A 20,015-nucleotide genomic window follows, 5' to 3' on the forward strand; every position below is an offset into this window, starting at 1 on the left:
GAGCACTGTATCTCATCTTCTGGACAAGTCCTTAATCTGTGTGACCCAGCAGGGGATTATGGGGGTTCTGAGAGGAGAAAAAAAAAAAAAAAAAAAAAAAAAAAAGCAAAGCGTGCTAACTGACAGTTTGTAGTTTGTGTCACTTTGCATTTACAATTTATGCAAATTGAATAAAATCTCCAGGGAATATTTCTTCATGGTCACTGTGTGAGAGGCTTCAATTCACTTTACAGACACGATGGATGAACCTGGATTTTTAAAAGCTGAACGTCGTAATTTAGTTGTCGTTGCTGTTGTTATTTTCTTCTATTCTGTGTTTAGCCGGATCATTAAATTAATCCTGATTCCATCGCGCTTTAATGTAATGACGTCTTATGCAAGCGGAGGGGGTTAAAACAAATTCGCATTTTATGGATTGTTTGATATGGATCAGCCATGAAGCCGCTGTCATACACGCTCTGTCAGCTCTGTTGACTAATTACACCCATTTTTCAAATAGCTGCGTGTTTGTGGAGACTTCACCTTCTTAACTTTAAGTACAGAAGTTGAATCTGTACTTCAACACTTTTTTTTTTTTGCGCTTCATATCTGTAGAAAATCTGCGAACACTTTTACGTTGTTGTTGCTGTTTTTTGTTTTTTTTTTACATGCGGGGTGTCAGGTCTCACGCCGGCAGACCTTCGCGGTGGATCACGTTTCCTGGCGTCTCAGGAAGCGCGTTTGATTGAGCAGCGTCTGGTGCAGAGGGGGTGTTAATTCCTGCCCTAGGGTTGGGGGGGGGGGGGGGGGGGGGGCGGCGACTGGCTCCACTCACTGTCACACACGTCGCATCTCGTGTTGTGTTGGACTGAAACATCAGGGGCTGGTGGGGTGGTGGTGGGGGGGGGTCACCTCTGGGCGTGGTGAGGGTGGGGTGAGGTGGGGTCGGGGGGGGGGGGGGAGATTTCCTGGACTGTTGTGTGAGTGGGGCTTTGTCTGAAACAGGGCCACGTGGGCCTGAATTAAAACCTTATTTAAGAGGATTCGGGACAGATGGTGTCCCATTGTTGGAGGATGTGTTTATTATTAGAAAATGGGGTGAATAATGGAAACCCGGAACTCACCTTTTGCTTGATTTCTTATTGGATTGAGGGCCGAGCCAATCAGAGGCCGAGCTGGGAGGCAAACAAAAGAGTCCCCTCTTCAGGACACATGGCTGTTTGACAGTCCGCCGGCCCCCCCATTGGTGGAGGAGGTCCAATCAGAGCTCGGATCAATTGAATTGAAGCTGTTGTTCCACATCAGGAGGCCAAACTGTAGTGTAACGACAACAATTAAAAACACCAGCCTCCAATGTGTGTGTGTGTGTGTGTGTGTGTCATTACCGAGAGTTGATCAGGCTCGACGCAGTTTGGAGTGACGGAAAACTCTTGTGCAGCACACAGATCCTCTCTCCACTCACCAGATGGAGAGGGGGCGGTGTGTGTGTGTGTGTGTGTGTGTGTGGTTGTATGTGTGTATTCGTGCATGCATGGTTACCCATGAGTTTGCATATTTACATCTCCTGCACATTCTGTCCTTCACTGAGGCAAAACCACACAAAACCCGGATCAGCTGATGGCGGAGGATCCTGAGCGAACAGGACAGAGCAGATGAAGGCAATCAGGCACCGTCAAGGGGGACGTTTAGGAATGCCTCTCACCCCATCAGCACCATTCCTTCTCAGTTAGAGCTGATTTTTTTTTTACCAAATACTGTTGTCTGACATCGATTGGCGGGGGGACTCTAATCTGCACGGGCGAAATAAATCCAATCTGTCAGCGCCTTTGCACTGGGCATTGTTAATATACATATAGAGAGAGGAGCTAAGCCTGAACACAGAGGAGGAGAGAGAGAGGGGGGAGAGGGAGAGAGGGAGGGTGTGTGCGAGAGAGAGAGAGAGAGAGAGAGAGAGAGAGAGAGAGAGAGAGAGAGAGAGAGAGAGAGAGAGAGAGAGCATCAAGTCACCAGAACAGGATCCACCATCCACACACACTGTGAGGCACAAGTGCAAGTACGAGGAGACTAAATACCCGCTGAAATAATGGACGGGACAAAGCCTGCCATGGAGTCCAACGCGGAGGAGACTCAGGACGAGGGCCAGGAGAGCAAAGGTACGCACGCGTTTTTGCGCCGTTTCCCCCGTTTTTTGTTTTTTGTTATTTTTCTTTTGGAGACATTTGCGTCTGCGCCAGCCTGAGCGGTTTAACCTACTTGCAATGGCTTCTCGCTTGTGCGCGACACAATAGCGCTGATTTTTTTTTTTTCCATCCCCTCCCCTCCGGTGTCTTCCCACCTTTTTTTTTTTTTTTTTTTGAGGGAAATAATGCTTGCAGGTGATCAGAATAAAGCCCGCTCCGCTTTAGCGCATATGTGCGGGTGTGTGCGTGATGTGCAGGACTGACGGTCCGGAGCTGGCCCCGGTGGCTTTATGGAGCGGCGCGTTAACGCCAATTTGCTTTTGTATCGCCGCAGCAATCATGAGCTTATTTGAGCCGATCGCGCGGCGGCTGGACGGACGGAGCGGGGGCGCGCAGCGCTCCGCGCGCGGGGCGGACGCATTGTTTTTTTTTTTTTTTCCTCCCCTCCAGGTGGATCCTCCCGCTCGTTGCCATCATGATAGGCCATCATCCTCACGGAGGATCGAGCGTCTGGATCCACCCGGGGGGAGCGCGCGATCGGTCGTCGGGCTGGAAAAGACGCGCATGCAAGGCACGGTGCGCGCATCTGATCCGCCGATGATGCGCCACAGATGCTGTTGTTGGTAAAAAAAAAAAAAAAAAAATATGGAGAAACACACCCTTCCAGCCCCCCACACCCCCGCCGTACCGCGGCCCCACAGACAGCCGCACATTTCAAACGCCAGCCTGACATTTTCACACATTTTGTGCAAAAAAAAAAAAAAAAAAATCGCATCAAATGTCATCTTTTTTTGGGTGAAAATCGCTCGCGAACTGTTGCTCCGTGAATGTGTAGGCGTGTCTGCGTGCGTCGGAGGAGGACTGGACAGCTCACGCACCGATTTGTTTTCCCTGTGGTTTTGGTAGTAAAATCCTCCAGTAACTCTGGCAACAGGCTGCTTATGTGGTGTTTAAATATAAATGAGCAGTTTGCACACACACACACACACACACACACACACACAGACACACACACACACACACACACACAGAGACACACACACACACACACACCCTGACACAGATCAGGATGTGTCCATGATGGCTGCTGCGCACGTGAAGGACTGGAGGTGGCACACCTTTGTTCTCTTGCTATTTACAGGGGTCGCCCTGGTCTGATGCCTGCATGGCCTGATGGGTATCAGAGAGCAGGAGGGCTGATGCAGAGTGAGAGTGCATGGAGCCCCAGGGGCCTCTCTCTCTCTCTCACGCACACACGCACACACACACCTCACAGCATCCTCCAGTGTTTAAATGAGACCTTTCTGCAGAGTTTTACTGTCTGCATGCACAAAAAAAACAACCAGCCACTTTTCCTTCAGTCCTCCAGGCCAGCTCGCTATTTCCAGCCTGGACTCCTCAAAACGTGCGCGCGTGTTCATTTGCATTGAAAATTCTCTGGATTTCACGCTTCACGTTCATCTTGAACCCTCCGAAACTCTGCAGCGACACACTGGCTCGCCCTCTCCGGCCGTCCTCCTGCAGCACCGCCTGGACTGCGCCCCGCCGCCGATGTTGCAGGGTCACAGTGCGTGTGTGTGTGTGTGTGTGTGTGTGTGTGTGTGTGTGTGGGCCATGACGTAAGGCCACGGGAGAGCAGGGCGTCCCTCGGCGGCGAGGTTTCAAAAAGACGTTACATCACGTCCTCCCGAGGCCTCCTGCTGCTGCCGCGCACGGACGGACCGGCGTCCGACAAGAGCTTTCACCCAGCAACTTCACTCCACTGAGTGGGCAAGTGTGAAGCCCCCCCCCCCCCCCCCCCCCCCCCTCGAGGACACTCCAGCAGAAGGACAGCTGTATTTATAGGCGGCAATTAAACCTCTGAGTTCCATAACAAGCCTCTTTTATGTGGAGGCAGTGAAAGCTTCACCCGATTCAACCTCGGCCGCCGCCGCCGCCGCTACTGCGCTCCAGGTGCGATGATGTTGCACAACCGAGTCCGCCGGCAGCCGCCCGGATTGGAGGGCCGGCCTGTTTTGTGGGTGTAATCATCTGACATCTGGATTGCGACCATAAGCTTGTAGCTTGTGGCTAAGAAGCTGCAGATTTGCAGGAGGGGACAAGGAGGCGAGAGCCGTCATGTAAGGAGCTTGAAGCCGGCGTGCGCCAGATCCTCTGATTCACACCACGCACGTGGGTGAAGTTTGGAGTAAACAGACGCGTTAAAGGAGGCAATAGCTCCCAGATGCACCTGACAAGAACAATTGCCACCAAAAACAAAAAAATACGAGTTAATTCACTAAAGGGTTTGGTTCCCTCGCGCTGGAAACCCACATGTGCTGATTCGCTCATTTTGGGCTTGTCAGTGCTGATATGCTGACGGTTGAATAACTAGTTTAACTCATCTGGAGTGTTTGAACCCCGAACAATCACGCCGGTCCATGATCCACTGGTGCGCAGCTCGTCAGCGTGACACAGAACCCAGAGTGATTACAAACTGGGAAATGAACACAGGCGCGGTTTATAAATCCGGGACCGTGGATTGATCCTTTTGCTTGATTGCTTCCTATAATCTGTAATCTGCATGTGCAGCGCCGGAGGTGCCGGGCGCTCAGGAGAGACCGGGATGACGAGGCGATCGGCGGCGCTCTCCGAGGTGCCGTTGTGTCCGATTTCATTAGTCTGACGGAGTTCGGTTAGAGAAACGCAGACGTCTCCGGATTCCTGAGTGCTTTTCAGCTCTCTGCGTCTGTCTGTCCGCCTCTTTGTGGCAAATGATTGGTCTGCTCACACACACCTTCCCCTCTGTGTGCGTGTGTGTGTGTGCCCGCTCTTACATAACGCCGCACTGGCTCGCCGTCCTTGGTTATGAAGTTTCGAGCCGAACCGTAAGAGATTACATCATCGTCTGCAGGTCTTACCGAGTTTTTCTGCTGCGGCTTCTGGAGGCAGGCAGAGGCTTCCTCTTAATCAGATTTCACGTCCTTCTCCTGTAAAATCCCCTAAAAATGTTTGACCTAAAACTTGATTCAAGCGTTTTTTTTTTAGGTGAAATGCCGGTTAAAAAAAGCAAACAAGCTAACGGTTATGTTTTGTCTGTTGGGTTATTTTTCAGCCAGATCATTGGGGCGATCATTCTTTCTTCACACGGTCAGATATTCAGATTCACACCCAGGTTGGATGTTTAGACCACGGGGAGGGAAGCAGGTCAGTGGCGGGCGGTGTGAGGTGGCGATCTGGCGCTCCGCTGACATTTGGATGGCGTCTCGGCGGCCGTCGCCTCGCAGTCAGTCAGGCTTGATTTTGCTCGAAACGTTTTTAATCCTGCAGAAACCTTTTCCCGCTCTTGAAGGAGAGCCCTGATCCTCAGTTAACCTTCGGTTTTCTGACTAAACTGCAGACTCGAAACGCTTGTAAATGATACAAACCGTTTCTCATCGCTGGCTCTCGCTTCGGGCGGTTTAACGATTCCGACCGTTGCATCCGGTCGCCGACGTGTCTGATCTCTCCGCTCATTTTCTTCTCGACGCTCTGCGGAAACATCGTGAGCGAAGGTCAGCAGAGGCCAGGTGAACGTGCGAGTGAAAGCGAGGAGGGAGGCAGGTGGACAGGAAGTAGAGAGCGAGCGGGTCAGGGCCGATCGGTGAAAGGAAGACTTCACCACAAAGAAACATAGAAAAGAAGAATTTACGGTGATAATCAAGTTTTTTTTTTCTGTCGATTACGGTTTTTAGTTCCTTTTTCTTTTTTTTAATCTGCAGGAACATTATTTTGAAGAGACTCCAGTCTCGCTGGGCTTCCTGTTCGAGCTTCGAGGTGTTTGGTTGAAATCTCCAGTCTGTGAAGCTCGGTGTGTTTCCACATCTGCTTGCCGCTCGCTCCACTCCTGCTTTTGCGCCATCATCTGCTTTCGTTTGCCCCCATTCTTCTGTCTTCAGCCTGGTTCTCCTACTTGTCTCTGTTTCCCACACATACACACACACACACACACACACACACTCACACACTGATGCACACACCCCGTGCCTCTCCTCCTCCTCTCGCCCGGAGGTGTGTGAGGTTGTGGGAGCATGTGAAAGCCGTCACACAGAGAGAGGCTCATGTGTTCCTCATTTGAAGCCATTTGCCCAAAGCGTGCTGTCAGCCTCCATCTGGATGTGTGTGTGTGTGTGTGTGTGTGTGTGTGTGTGTGTATGTGTGTGCGCGCGCTTGTATTTGTTTACGTGTCAATGACCAGGAGTAGTTAAGGAACGTCTGTGTCAGTGCTTCGCCTGCGCGGAGAGAGGATCTCTATTTCTGTTCACACACACACACACACACACACGTGGACGAGAGCCTTTCACTCACGGCGGTGGTCAGCCGGTCCTCTCCCTCACCACGGGGTCACGACCCCTGCCACAAGGGCAACAAACACACACCCACCCCTGATCAAAGAATAAAAGACGGCCCTGTTTTAAGTTGTGTCTTCGGTGCACCGCTGGAGTGTAAACACATCCCGAAAACACAACAAAAAAAAATCTCCTTTGATGCTCTCTGGTGCTTTGCACCTGTGCGGAGTTTGCATGTTCTTCCTCCCTGTGCGTGCTTTGGCAGCCACTTGCAGGCCAGTCCCAGCTGACTGGAGCTCACACACACACACACACACACTCTCACACAGAGTCACAGGACTGAAAGCGATAACGACGAGAGCGTTCTCGATTCCAGCGGAATACTTGTAGCTCTCCGAAGAAGCAACAGATTTGTCGCCTGTCGAGGGCGGCAGCCCGAGCCAAGAGGCAGGAGCGGCGCCGCGGATGCATCACCCCTCCAACACTGCGGCTATGTTTGAACCGCAGTCTGCAGCGGGGATATGAATAGCGGCGAGCGGCAGGTTGGCACAGCGGGCCGTGTTCCTGAGCGGCGCCAACCTCCTCTGGCCTCCCTCCATCACCCACTGACGCCCAATCTGCTCCTCTCGAATCGCGGAGCCGCCCGGCGCCCATTAGCACTTGTCATCATTAGCCGAGGCCGCCGTCGAGAGGCGGCTCGTCCCGACGCCACGCGGCGAAAGAGAGTTCACCCTCAGCCGCGCACGGTCTGGACGAGGCCCTCCAGGCGGCCGGAGAGTGAATCTCTGTAATCGCACGAGGCCAAAGCGAGGACCACCGACTCCTTTGACGTCTCGGAGAGAGTCGCATTAGCCGAGTGGGTTGCGTAACCACTGCCAGCACGCCACTCCCGGCCAGAGGGGCCATTTCACATTTCGCGGACTCGCACGTTGCCCCGCCGAGCCGGCGGCCGGGGGACAGGTGACCAAGCGTCCGGGGAGCAGCTCGGAGGGCGCGGAAAAGAGCGGAACCGGCAACCCCTCCTGATCGGCGGGGTCAGGGTATCGATTGGCCGGACTCGCCAGTCCATCAGGCTCAGTCACGCCCGGCCAGATGTTGCCCCCGTGACCTTGGTAATGCTGCATGACCAGCAGTGGGTTTCTCAGATTAGGGTCAGTTATGTACCGTGGGAAAAAGGGAAAAAAAAAAAAAAAAAGTGAGAGTTCCTGGTTGGGAATGTTGAAGCACTGCTGGTTAGAAGGTGGTGAGGATGGATTATGCATTTTAATTCGCCGTCGACACTTGACGCATTAATTTTTGAAAACAGCAGCCGGCAATCACGTCCGGAATGCTTTCGACCTGCGGCCACTAATGGTCCCTGAAGGCACCGCGGCGGCGCTGGAAAACGCCGCTCCCGCTTGCGCCGCTGGGTATTTCGGAGACATTAACAGCTAACGTTATTGGCAGATCATGTTAGCTGCGGCCTATCGGCTTTGACGACTCGGCGCAATGAGAGATTATTGCCAGTATAGATAATCTGAACTGTTGGCTCGTGTGACACGCAGGCAGATTATCCAGTTGCTCATGTTTGTTTCCTTTCGTGGCGACGAAGCCGCGTTCGCTTTCACTGCCTCGGCGGTGAAAAGAAGCAAAACATCCAACCGAACAAAGCCAAAATAAGACACAATTTATCTTAACACATTTTGTGCTTCTTGTTTTTGTCGACTTTCTCCTGCTTCTGTGCGTCTCCCGTCGCCCGGCCTGCTGCCGTCAGGTGTGGTGAGATTTCGAGACGATGAAGGGAAACAGATCCATCACAGACTCCATTTGACTGATCCTGAAATGCTGAAAACGCTAAACTTGATTTCCTGTCTTTTCTGTGACGCAGTGAAACGGTTGGCACGTAGCTGCTTCACGTGGATGAAGTGAAAATACCCACAGTGCTTTGGGGTTTCTGCTCTCCAACAGACAGGCTTTCCTTCTTCACCTCAGCCAGAGAAGATGGGGTTTTTTTTTTATAACCTCCCACACCTTTCCTCCCTCTGTCCTCTTTCTCTGAGGTCCTCCTTCCACGCTTGTGGGGAAATCCACCCATAATGCACTGTGAGGAAATTGCCCCATAATAAGTTTGAATCCAGCCGCAGGCAGGGAGCAGATCGGCCTCTGAAATATTCACCCGGCTTTATTAACGCTGCTCTTCCTGGCAGATGCACTGGGCGCACTAACAGTTGGCGATAATCGTGCTGTGCCACTGGGTTGTACAATTTAAAGTTTAAAAAAAAACAAAAAAAAAACATTAATAATAATAACTACAAGGCCAGTGGATGTAATCTCTGATATTCAAAGCTGCTTCCCAGCGATCGCAGGAGCTGAATCGACGCGGCCGCTCGCGCGCGGAGCGTTAATTCATGCGACGTTGGCTGATAATGAATGATGTATGTTGCCGGGCCGTTTCATAATGCATGCATGTTTCTTTCTTTAGCGCGCGTGCGCCACAGATTCAGACCTGCTCGCCATGTGACGATGGTCCTCGCGCCTTTCAGGGATTAACTCTCCCTTCCTGAATTGTGGGCGTCGGCTGATTGACAGGATCCGGAGCTTAATCACAAAAGATGTCGGCAGTGGGTGACAGTCGCTGTCAGAAAGCCTCAGTTATCCACTCAAAGAGGCTGAAACGCCCTCGTCCAATCAGATTACAGCCCCAGACAGGAGGATCTGATTAGTTACGATGCCGAGATCCTCCAATAACTTTGATTTTTTTAAGGTGCAAACAGGTTTCTTCTTCTAAATCCAGAGAAACTTGCAGGATTAAAGCAAGTTTCTCCGAAAAACCTGTTTTTATTTGTTTTTTTGTAATGAATCGACTGCTAACGGCTTAACCTCCGAACCTAAAGGTGTTTCATAAAAGTCATGCACGGAGAAATAAACCTCTTGCATGTTGGTCATCAATAGTTTTGCCTTTCTGTGGCGACATGAGCTCAGGCGATGCAGGAGTGTCCTGGAGAGGGAAAGGTGCACGAAGAAGAACAAGAAGAAGAAGCGGCGGCGGCGCTTTTCTTTTTCTTTCAAGTCAAATAATTCAGTTTGACCTAATTCCCGGAGCCCGAGTGGAGGGAGGGTCGTCCTTTACATCGGCCTCCTTCCCTTCTTCTCGTCGTCTCTTCGCTCCGCGCTCACATCCGTACCGTCGGACAGCCGCGCGCCGCGCTCACCGCCGGTCTTGCTCGTCGGATGGAGGTTACATCACTGCCTGTCAGCGTGTGTGAGCGTGTGTGTGTGTGTGTGTGTGTGTGAGGAGAGAGAAAGATCGAGAGAGAATAAGGAGAGTGAAGCATCGAAGGACGACTTTACTGAACTGGGTCGTGGGTAACACGTTGCTATGGCAACTGCCGTTCGCCGGTGTTATGTAGGGTTCTGTATGCCCGCGGAGAATCGCAACCCCCCCCCCCCCCCCGCCGTAGTGCATGCAGATATTAATTCATGACATGCATAAATGTGATTAACAACGTGTCTGGTGATGAATGGCGGGGTTCGTTATTCGGCATGTATTTTATTTACAGCGCTCTTCCCTACAAACACCTGTCATTTAAAAAAAAACAAAAAACAAAGAAGAAGAAGAAGAAACACATCCTCATTTGCACAAACCGCAGACACTTTAACGACACACTGTTCGGACGTGCGTTTGTCCATCTGTCTCTGCTGAAGTGCAGGTTTTTTTTCCCCACTGCTGGCGCTTGGCCGCACGCACCACTCTGCAGCCACGCAGAAGCCACCGTAACACCGGCCCCGGGGCCAAGAGCGGCTTTTCACTTCCACTTTCTTCCCCCCCCCCCCCCCCCCCCCCCCCGTTCCTCTTCCTTCACTCTGCCTTCTCCCTCCCTCCCTCCACTCCCTTCTTTATGTTGCTTTCTATTTTCCCTCTTCCGCTCCTCATTCACCTCGCTTGGTGCTGCCTTCTCATCTCCTTCCAGAGCCTCGACGCGAAGAACACAAACCGGCAGATGAATCCATCTGAGCGTGGGCTGTACGTTTTCAAGATTTAAAAAAAAAAAAATAAAAAAAAAAGAATCCTGCTGGCCACTTGGAATTTCTAATTGGCAGCCATTTTCCAAGATGATTTCAACTGAAACCGTTGAATTTCTGCTCAACTAGATCTATATTTGTGGTAACTTTTATGTTTTCTCACTGTTGCCATGGAAAATGAAAAAAAAAAAAAAAAAGAACCAAACAGGACTGGCACGGATACAATCCCTCCAAAAAAAAAACTACCAGATATTCTATGAAACATTCAATAAAATCAGTTATTGATTGGGAAAAAAAATGGCTTTCCTCCTGAAATGATATAAAATAAGATCAGAAAACAGAAACACTTCATTTCTAAACCGAGCCGACGTCTGTTATTCCGCTGGACTCCGCTGAACTCCTGACCGCTGCAGCCTGCTGGATCGTCATGGAAGCACGAGGACACGCTCCCTCATCTCATCCTTCAGGATCAGATGACTCCTTAATAAAATTACGCGTTTCTTTATCCAGCCGGTCGTGGAAGCGCCCATTAATTCCCGCCTCGCAGAAGCACGTCCAGTGCTGTTTTATCGCTGAGGTCGTTTTGTTGTAAAAAGCACACGATAGTGGAGGACGCGAACACTCGGGAGCGCGTAGGCGATCTTTTACGAGACTCCAGGGAGGAATCGATCGCGCTCTCGTGTGCGATTTCGGTCGGGTTCCGACTCAGATTCCTGCACAGAGTTTGATGATGAACACAGCGGGCAAATTCGGTCTTCTAACGGCACACAGTGTCAATGAATCCACATTTTGATGCCACGTCATGAAACGTGGCGACGCTGGAGTAAAAAGCGTCTCGTCATGAGCCGGGGCGGCTGATGTATGGCACAGTATCATCTGGGCGATGAGCTCCAGCTGGCTCGCTGCGAGCGCGGCGTGGGCACGCAAGTCGTATTTCACAACGGCGGCGGAGAAAGGAGGCAGGGCCCGAGATGCAGCGGGGTAGAAAGAGCAGGGTCGGGGGGGGGCGACCCCGGCACGTCACCTCGGTTCTCCTCTAATGAATAGCCCATTGATTTCCATTAGGGCCGGCTGCAGCTGACCACCCCGGCCTGTCTGCTTCCCATTAGCGCACTTTAAAACTCGGGCTGACAAACAGGCATAGCCGGGGGCACACCGGATGACGGCGGCGGCGGCGTTTTAAAGAAAACCTGTGAATTCATCCATGAAGCCACATGGAGCCGGGAAGGAGAGTTTTACAGCAGAAGCTCCAGGAATTTTCTCCTAAAATAGCCACGGTTTATTTTTTTTCTCTTCAGAGAACCGAGATAAAAATCAGCTGAAAGTTCCTGATTTGCATTTGAAAAAGCAGGATCGCTTCATCCGTCTGACGGATTTTCGCTGAAATCGACCGAGGGACCTGTTGAGAGGTGCACGGCGGGGCCCTCCGAGGCCCTCAGAGGGCTCCTGGAGCCGCCCCGCCTCCTCCATCGTCCCGCTTCCTTCATTAACATTAACAGGATTTGGATCCGTTACGCAACAGGCCTCGGCAGCGTTACGCAAGGAGGAGCCTTCATCAGCGGCGGCGAGCGGCCCGCCTTTTTGATTTCACCCTACCCTCACTCGCACGAGGGGCAAAAAAAGCCGCCGGGGGCAAAATCCTCACCACTGTTTCAACATTATTTATTCAAACAGCGGACACAGTGAAGCAGCAAATTTTCAAGATTAACTATAAAATTTGAACGTATAATTCAAAAACGATGTATTATTGAATATCTTGTTTAAAAAAAAAATCTCATTTTTGGACATACTGTTACTTGTAAGCTGGAACACTAAAATCAGAAAAAAAAATTTGCCATAAATGTTGAGAAAATTTTAGTTTTCCATTAAATTCTCAATTTATGAGAAGCATATGTGCATTGTTAACGTTTCTATCACACTGATATTGTTTGTATTCATGTTATTTTATTGTTGAATTTTGAAAGCTTACCATCAGTGATTAATAACTATAAATCAAATTTTTCCACTTTTTTTTATTTTTTTATTGCTCGTCTCTTTTTTACTCCTTTCTTTGACTGAGAGTTCAGCTTGGAACAAACATGAGCAGAAGCACAAAGTGCAGCTGAAGCAAACATTTGGCCACTAAAGTAGTAAAGTCATTATTATTCAGCGTGAGCGGCAGTGAAAACGGTTTTCTGGTGTCAGGAGTGGACGAGCGAAGCCTTTTGCTGTGATTTCTTTCCTCTCGGCTGTCTGTCGTTTGGATCACTCGGCGCTTTTGGCCCTTTTTTTTTTTCCCCCCCCCTCGGAATTAAGTAGATTTTCCGTCATATTTCATCAGCTGGGGAGCACCTGAAGCCACTCCTGAAATAAAATCCTTTCCACATTTAGGCTCACTGTGCTTTTGTTTTTGCTTTTTATTGACTCCTTTCCTCCCCTCGGGGCGCGCCGATCAATACTGCTCTTTTAAAGCCGTCGATAACGACTGTCCGCCCCACCTGTGATCGATGGAAACCCCCCCAGAAAGTCACTAAAACTGCATCAAATATGGTTTTCTGCTCCCCGCATCTCCAGAAAAGCTGTGGATACTGCCAATATTGGAGTCGTTTCCGTGTGTTAATTGCTTTATGTTGAAGGGTATCGTCTCTCGATGTCTGTGTGTGTGTGTGTGTACGTCACATGTGCACACACACACATCAGAGCGTGTGTTTTGTCCTTTAACGCTTGCCATCGCTGTCGGGCGGGATCGTCAGGTGACGCGTTCGAGGCCCACGGAAACGCCGGGATTCAACAAACTTGTGAAGTAACGACGCTTCAGAGATGCCAACTGGAGCAGGTCGTCATGGAAACAGCAAAGTGGCACACAAGACGGACCGCTTTGTCTTTCCTCTCTCTCTCTCTCTCTTTCCCCGGAGTTACTTCCTGCTTCGCTGGAGGAGTTATTTTTAAACAGACGTTATATAAGATGCAACTCTTGACTACATTGTGGGTTTTTTTTTTTTTTTTGCAATCCCCCCTCATTTTCATTCCGCTGGACTAAAGACGGGACCCAAAGATCCAGAACTCCTGCAGGAGGCTCCGCTTAGTGGAAAAACAAATTTACTAATTCATCCTCAGCGCTGTGGAGAAATGGCTCCAGCAGCGCGAGGGACCACCTTCAATTATTCATCGCTTTAGAGCGTCGGAAAAAAGAGAGGAGGGAAGAGCTGGAGGAAGAGTTCAGGACGGTGCCGTCTCGGCCATTAGGAGCGTTAGCGGGGACCAGCAAGTAGGTCAACCAGCAGGTCCTTTAAAGTTCTCTCAGCACATCCCGCAAATGCCCGATTGAGACGTCTGAGCTGGTCGTTGGGGTTGTTGGAAAGGCTGTTGGCGCTCGGACGTCTCGGCGATTTCTGCTCGTGCCGCTGCGAGGTCAGCGCCACAGCCGGGTGTCATCAGCGTACGTCTTGACCTCTCGCCCCCACCTCCCCCCGCAGGATGCTTCGAGTGCTGCATCAAGTGTCTGGGCGGCGTGCCGTACGCCTCGCTGGTGGCCACCATCCTCTGCTTCTCCGGCGTGGCGCTGTTCTGCGGGTGCGGCCACGTGGCGCTGACCGGGACCCTGACCATGCTGGAGAACCACTTCTCCAGGGTCAGCAGTGACCACGAGAACCTGGCCATGGTGTAAGTGCTCACAAAACACACACACTTCAACCCCGGGTCGACCTTTCTGACTTTAATTAAAGTGTACAGACTGGATAAAGAGGACAGTAATGGCGTTGAGGGTCTGTCAATGAGGCATTGATCCAGTTTGACACAGTTTAAGCTAGTCAATTGATCAGCTAAACGCAGCATCGACTCCGGCTGCGGGTTCGAATCCTGACCCGGGTCCCCTCTGCAGGATCCAGATCTTTCAGTACATCATCTACGGCATCGCCTCCTTCTTCTTCGTCTACGCCATCATCCTGCTGGCCGAGGGCTTCTACACCACCAGCGCCATCAAGAAGGAGCTGCAGAGCGACTTCAAGACCACCGTGTGCGGACGCTGCATCACCGCCTTCGTACGTTTTCACACACACACACACACACACACACACACACGCACGCTGCAGATCGCCACACCCTCTGACCCACTTCCAGATCAAATCAAAGTGACATTAAAATCACTTTGAACTGTGTTTTAAAAGGTTTTCCCTTTTTCAGCCTTCACATGAAACCACATCAAAGTGTCACACAGACACACACACACACCTCCATATGTTAACGTGCACGCACATACACACACACACACACACACACACACACACACACACACACACACACACACACACTGCAGAGGAGCCTGGTGTTTGCCCTGTCTGTAATTATTGTCATCACACTTCAGTTTGGCCTCCTGATGTGGAAAAACAGCTTCTCCACCATTGATCCGAGCTCCCAGCAGCCTTCAGGGCGACTCTCGACACACTTCGTCCTTTCCTGATCCGCCTAATTGCCGCAGACGTCCACTAGCATTAGCTTCTCTGTGCTCTTTAAGGAATTTCATTAACCTTTTCCTGATTGTAACGACGAGCCTTTTTCTCTCTCTCTCTCTCTCTCTCTCTCTCTCAGTTCATGTTCCTGACCTACATCCTCTTCCTGGCCTTCCTCGCCATCTTCGGCTTCACGGCCATCCCAGTTTACCTCTTCTTCAACATGTGGAACACCTGCGCCGCCATGAAGTCTCCCGACGCCAACATCACCTCCCCGGACTCCATCTGTGTGGACGTGCGACAGTACGGTCAGTGGCTCAGGTTTAATTTCCAGATCGGGAGGAGACGCTACATGTCTTCACATGATTAAGGCGAGCGAGCGCCGGCGTGCCGTGGAAGCGTCTCGCCGCCTCTCGCACCGCTTCACCTGCTGAAAGAAAGCGGCTTTCCTCTCCGGCGCCGGCGTCCCACATTGCGGCCATTTGCTCCGCGGCCTAATGTACAGCGCGTGACCCACATCCGAGAGGCAGCTGCCGGCCCGCTCCGCTCGCAAAGTCGGATGAGGATGGCATATGCTTGATTGGCCGCAGAGCCGCATGAAATATTAACCCCAATTAGCGGGCGGCGGTTGCATCACCGGCGTTAACGTCCACACGAGGGGATTAACGGACGCAGATAAACCTGCGGAGGTGCTAAAACGCTAAAAAGCATGAGCGCGAACGTGATTTCCCAGCAAAAAAAAAATCAAAGTAATGACCCATATTCCTGCCTCTAATCTTTATCTGGGCCCGACTCATCACGCTTTCAATCGCACGGCCCCCGGGGAGCAGAAAGCTTCTTGTCTCTGTGACCTTTTCATCTCCCTCATCCTTCCAGGTATTATTTCCTGGACCGCCAATCCGGGGAAAGCGTGCGGAGCCACGCTGGGAGAGATCTGCAACACCAGCGAGGTGAGGCGCCCCGACAGCGCCGGCCACGATTGATTTGGTGCTTGTGCGGTTCTGATCGCCCCCCCCTCTCCCCTTCTCTCTCTCACAGTTCTACCTGTCCTACCACCTCTACATCGTGGCTCTGGCCGGCGCCGGCGCCACCGTCATCGCGTTGGTAAGCTCATCGCTTGGCGTTGCCATGGCGTGCTGATCTGTTGCCGTGGCAACCGGGCATCTCTCTCTCTCTTGTCTCTCTCTCTCTCACGCGTGTGGCTGCACGGGCTGAAGGGAGGGGCCGACCTGCGGGGGCGGACGTTTCGCTTTGGAGTGCACGGAGATGGAGATGCTAAAAATGGAAGAAAAAAAAGAAAAAAAAAAAAAAGGAGCACTTCTCCAGATGTGGAGCCGGCGCTCCTGGAAGCCGCCGCGCTTTGATGTTCCGCAGATAAATATTAAAGACGGAGCGCGGAGCTGCCGCGCTAACGCTCATCTGCTTAAAAGCAGAGATTTAGTCATGTTCAGGGGTTTAATGCCTGAATTTATTTACCGTTATGGGACAAAATTGATCTCTTTTTCTATCGATCGGAAGCTGAATTAAGTAGCAATTGTTACATCTCTATATAGATTAAGCGTAATTTTCATTGCGATGCAAATTCCAATCATTAAGTATAATAATTAAGAATAATAATCCATCATGTTGGTGTTCTGGGAGGGGTCAGAGTTCACAGTTCAAACGGCTCCTGCTCTCCCTCCAGATCCACTACCTGATGATCCTGGCGGCGAACTGGGCCTACCTGAAGAGCGCCGTCTCCACGCACGAGTACCAAGACATCAAGACCAAGGACGACCAGGACCTGGAGGCGGAGGCGCGGTCCAAGGAGGGCCAGAACTCCTCCTCCTACTCGTAAGGACGAGAGCTCGTCCTCCGCCATTACCCATCTCCTCGCGCCCCCCCCCAAACCACCCTCACACACACACACACACACACACATACAGACGCCCCTCCCCCGCCTCCGGCCGCCTGACGCTCCGCCCTCTCCCGTCCCTCCGCCGTGTCCGTGAAGAGGGCGGTGGGCTCGCCGCCAGCGGAGGGCGGAGGGTACAGGAGCGGCGGCGGGCGCTTCGGTCCGGGCGAGCTCGCCCCGCCGGGGGGGGGCGGGGCTCCGGTAACCAGCTGGGAAGCGTTCCCCTCCCTCCCTCCCTGTCCCCCACCCCCCCCCCCACCCCCCACCCCCCGGCTGCGACGCTGTGGCGCCCTGAGCCCGTCGACACACAGCTCCTCACAGCCGAAAAAATCTGAAAAGTTTAAAAAAAAACATTGTTGGCGAGCCGCCGCGGCCACAGCGGCGCCGGGCGGCGACCAGCTCCCTCCTTTTGTTTGGTGTTTTATATGCATATATATATGAATATGAATATATTGTGCGAATGTGTACGAATGTTGTTGTTTTTTTTTTTGTTTTTTTTAATACTCTGAAAAGTATGCCTGGTAACTACTTTGATCTTTCTTCTTCTTCTTTACATTTGCTTTTTTTTTTTCCTCTCCTCCTTTACTTTTTTCTCCATCTTTAACTTTTGATTGCTAATGCTCGATACATTGTTGCACTATTTAACAAACAAACAAACAAAAAAAAAAAAAAATAAGGGAGAACAGAAATCCCGCAAAAACACAAAACCAATCCAAGCCCCCTTCTCTTCCTCCTCCTCCTCCTCCCTCCGAACTGAACAATCTGGAATCACGGCGGCTTCGGGAGGATTTCTCTGCTTTTAGAGCGTCTCGTTTTTCCACCTGGAGGTCCGAGCAGCTCCGAGCGACGCCGACGGAGTAGCTTGCCGATTTGCCTCGACTGAAACAGAACCAGCGCCGACTGGAGCTCGACTGATCGCACTGCTGAAGGCGGCGTTCACACTGATCAGCTTTTTCCAATCTTTATTTTCCACGTGGTGCTTAATTCTGAGGATTTCCTGCTCAGTTTTGGGATATTTACATTTCTTGATGGGTTTCTTTCAGCGGCATTTTCCCTTTTTCCTCTTGAGTAACCTCGAGGAATTAGACGTTAGTAATTTTACTGATGATCCAGATATATTATCGCGTTCAAACATTCGCCTTTTTTACTGCGATGTCGATATATTTTGCATCAGATGCTAGATTTTAGATTTTACTTTATGCAGAACTCAAGGCTAACTTATTTCCTTTGCTTTTCCCTTTATTTCAGATATTAGACTTTTATTTTGTTAGCATTCATGGCCAGGTTTTAGATAACAACGTTTATTTTGTAGGATCTTCTTTTTTTCTCTCTGAATGTGAGCGCTTTAGGCCTGCTTTCAGCCTCCTCACACCTGCTCAGTGTGAACAGAGAGCTTCAGAAACACGGTGCGATGGTGAGCCGGTTTCGCTCATTTCTACATTCCAGACTGTTTCCACGTCCAGGTAAAAAAAAAAAAAAAAAGCAAAGCTATTCCCGGAGGGGTCTGTGAGAAAGAAGTCAGAGAAATCTTCAAAACACACACACACACCTCAGGTATCAAAGCTAATCTGATCTTCAGCAGTGTTCTCCAAAGCTTCTGGGTTCAGGACCATACAGTCAGACCCCGCTCTTCCTCCTCCTCCCCCTCCCCCTCCTCCTCCTCACCTGTAAATAGCCCAAAAAAGATGGAGTTCCACCTCTCCTCCAAACAGGAGCAACACAATCAGTGTTTCTTTTTGCCATGATCTTTTGCTTTTCCTCCACAGATGTGTGTAAATGTACCCTCTGAGGTCTGTGTTTAGCACTCAAATATAGTTCTGCATTGGATATAATCACTGTAACGTAACATCTGGGCTGCTGTGTGGTGGGAGGGACGATGTGACGTATACATTTGAAACTGTGGCTTAAAAAGAACGAAAAAAAACGTTAGTTTGTAATTTTTTTTTAAATCGGTTTTAGGCAGCTTGTGGTTGGGTAACGATGATTTTTTTCGAATCATGTTCGTGCTTATTTTCTCCACGCTCAGCCGAATGAGTGACCCGCGTGAGCTGAAGACGCCTTCTCTTGTTTTTTTTCCCCCCCCCACCCTCTGCCCTCCCTCCTCCTCCTCATGCCTCTCAGACTGTTTCTGGATGTTTACACTCTGAAATCAAACAAGTCAGGAATTTTCATACGTCCATTTTATAACCCAGATATCGTTTTAGCGGTCGCGACCGGGATTTCTTCACTGGTTAATTCACCCTCAAGAAAACACTGAAGAAAGACGACATTTTCCACCTGGGATGAGATGAAGCATGTCAGTATCGTCCATGTGTGCAGCTGTCTATTCTGTAAAAAAGAAAAAGAACAAAAAAAAAAAACCTAAAGAAAAAAGAAAAAAAAAGGACTATATTGCCATGTGTGTTCTGTTTGATAAATATCCGTGCTTTGCCGCCAGGTTGATGTAAAGGCAAACTTGAGTTTCCTATAAGACGATGCGTGTCAGGGTGTTGTCGTTTCCTCGTTATTTGCATGAAGGAGACATGACTGTCTTTGCAGTTTTTCAGGTGATGTGTAGTCAATTGTACTGACAACTATGGTAGGCGGTGTTTGCCCCCCCCCCCTCCCCCCTCCTTCGACCTCCCGACCCCCCAACCCCAACAACCCCCCCACCTCCCCAACTCTTTTCTAAAACAAACTCCATTGTACTTTGATGGCATTGTAGTCCCTGTAGGTGTTTCATTATGATTTGATTTTTTTTTTAAGTTGGAAATAGTTCTATGACTCCTATATAGTGATGATTTTTGTAACCTTCTCTAGTAAAACCGATATTTTTTATTATCGTGACCCACTTTGTCTCTCGCCTCGTTATTCACTTCATTACTTAAAAAGATTTGAAAAGTCATCTGAAAAGTACCATTTTATCAACTAAACTAGATTAAACACGTGTTGGAGACAGACTAGACGCTACAGAAACATGTTGAAGATATTTCAGGAAAGTTGAGAATCAACAGCAGGCCACAAACACGTGAGAAAAACAACATTCAAGCTGAATCAACAAAGAAATTAAGTAAGAAACTTGCAAAATGAGGTAAATAAAATAAGAGAACTCACATCCAGGTGAGAAGACCGGAGCCCCGGTTCAGGTTCTGGTCTTGGTTTTAGGCTTTTGTTATTTCCTGCACACCTGTTTGTCACATCCGGATATGTTGGCTCGCTCAGGTGAACCCTGAATACGGCGGCCCCG

At 50.3% G+C, this 20,015-nt stretch overlaps 1 protein-coding gene and 1 long non-coding RNA gene across 6 annotated transcripts in view; one reads left to right on the forward strand and one right to left on the reverse strand.

Annotated features, from left to right (window-relative positions):
• Positions 1-19,990, reverse strand: part of LOC115383658 (uncharacterized) — a 32,956-nt gene extending 12,966 nt beyond the window's left edge. For 4 of the 5 annotated variants that reach the window (XR_003930721.1, XR_003930720.1, XR_003930718.1 and 1 more), the window contains exon 1: positions 1,104-1,967. This is a non-coding gene — a long non-coding RNA (uncharacterized LOC115383658). Of the gene's footprint in view, positions 1-1,103; positions 1,968-19,882 lie in introns of those variants that run through there. The other variant, XR_003930722.1, reaches the window with a different exon arrangement.
• LOC115383654 (neuronal membrane glycoprotein M6-b-like) lies at positions 1,953-19,122 on the forward strand. The gene is made up of 7 exons (XM_030085787.1): positions 1,953-2,132; positions 13,924-14,110; positions 14,328-14,487; positions 15,035-15,203; positions 15,772-15,845; positions 15,934-15,999; positions 16,580-19,122. The coding sequence occupies exons 1-7, from the start codon at positions 2,063-2,065 to the stop codon at positions 16,730-16,732; spliced, it is 879 nt and encodes a 292-aa protein (XP_029941647.1). The 5' UTR covers positions 1,953-2,062; the 3' UTR covers positions 16,733-19,122.
• Positions 19,991-20,015: the final 25 nt, after the last annotated feature.

Source organism: Salarias fasciatus, assembly GCF_902148845.1.
Source record: "Salarias fasciatus chromosome 23 unlocalized genomic scaffold, fSalaFa1.1 super_scaffold_20, whole genome shotgun sequence".
NCBI lineage: Eukaryota > Metazoa > Chordata > Actinopteri > Blenniiformes > Blenniidae > Salarias > Salarias fasciatus.

What these genes read in the sequence shown, in the direction of transcription:
- LOC115383654 (XM_030085787.1), top strand. Translation starts at nt 2,063, where the DNA reads ATGGACGGGACAAAGCCTGCCATGGAGTCCAACGCGGAGGAGACTCAG. An exon ending in CGAGGGCCAGGAGAGCAAAG is followed by an intron (nt 2,133 to 13,923) that starts GTACGCACGCGT and finishes CTCCCCCCGCAG; the next exon opens with GATGCTTCGAGTGCTGCATC. An exon ending in TGTGGACGTGCGACAGTACG is followed by an intron (nt 15,204 to 15,771) that starts GTCAGTGGCTCA and finishes TCATCCTTCCAG; the next exon opens with GTATTATTTCCTGGACCGCC.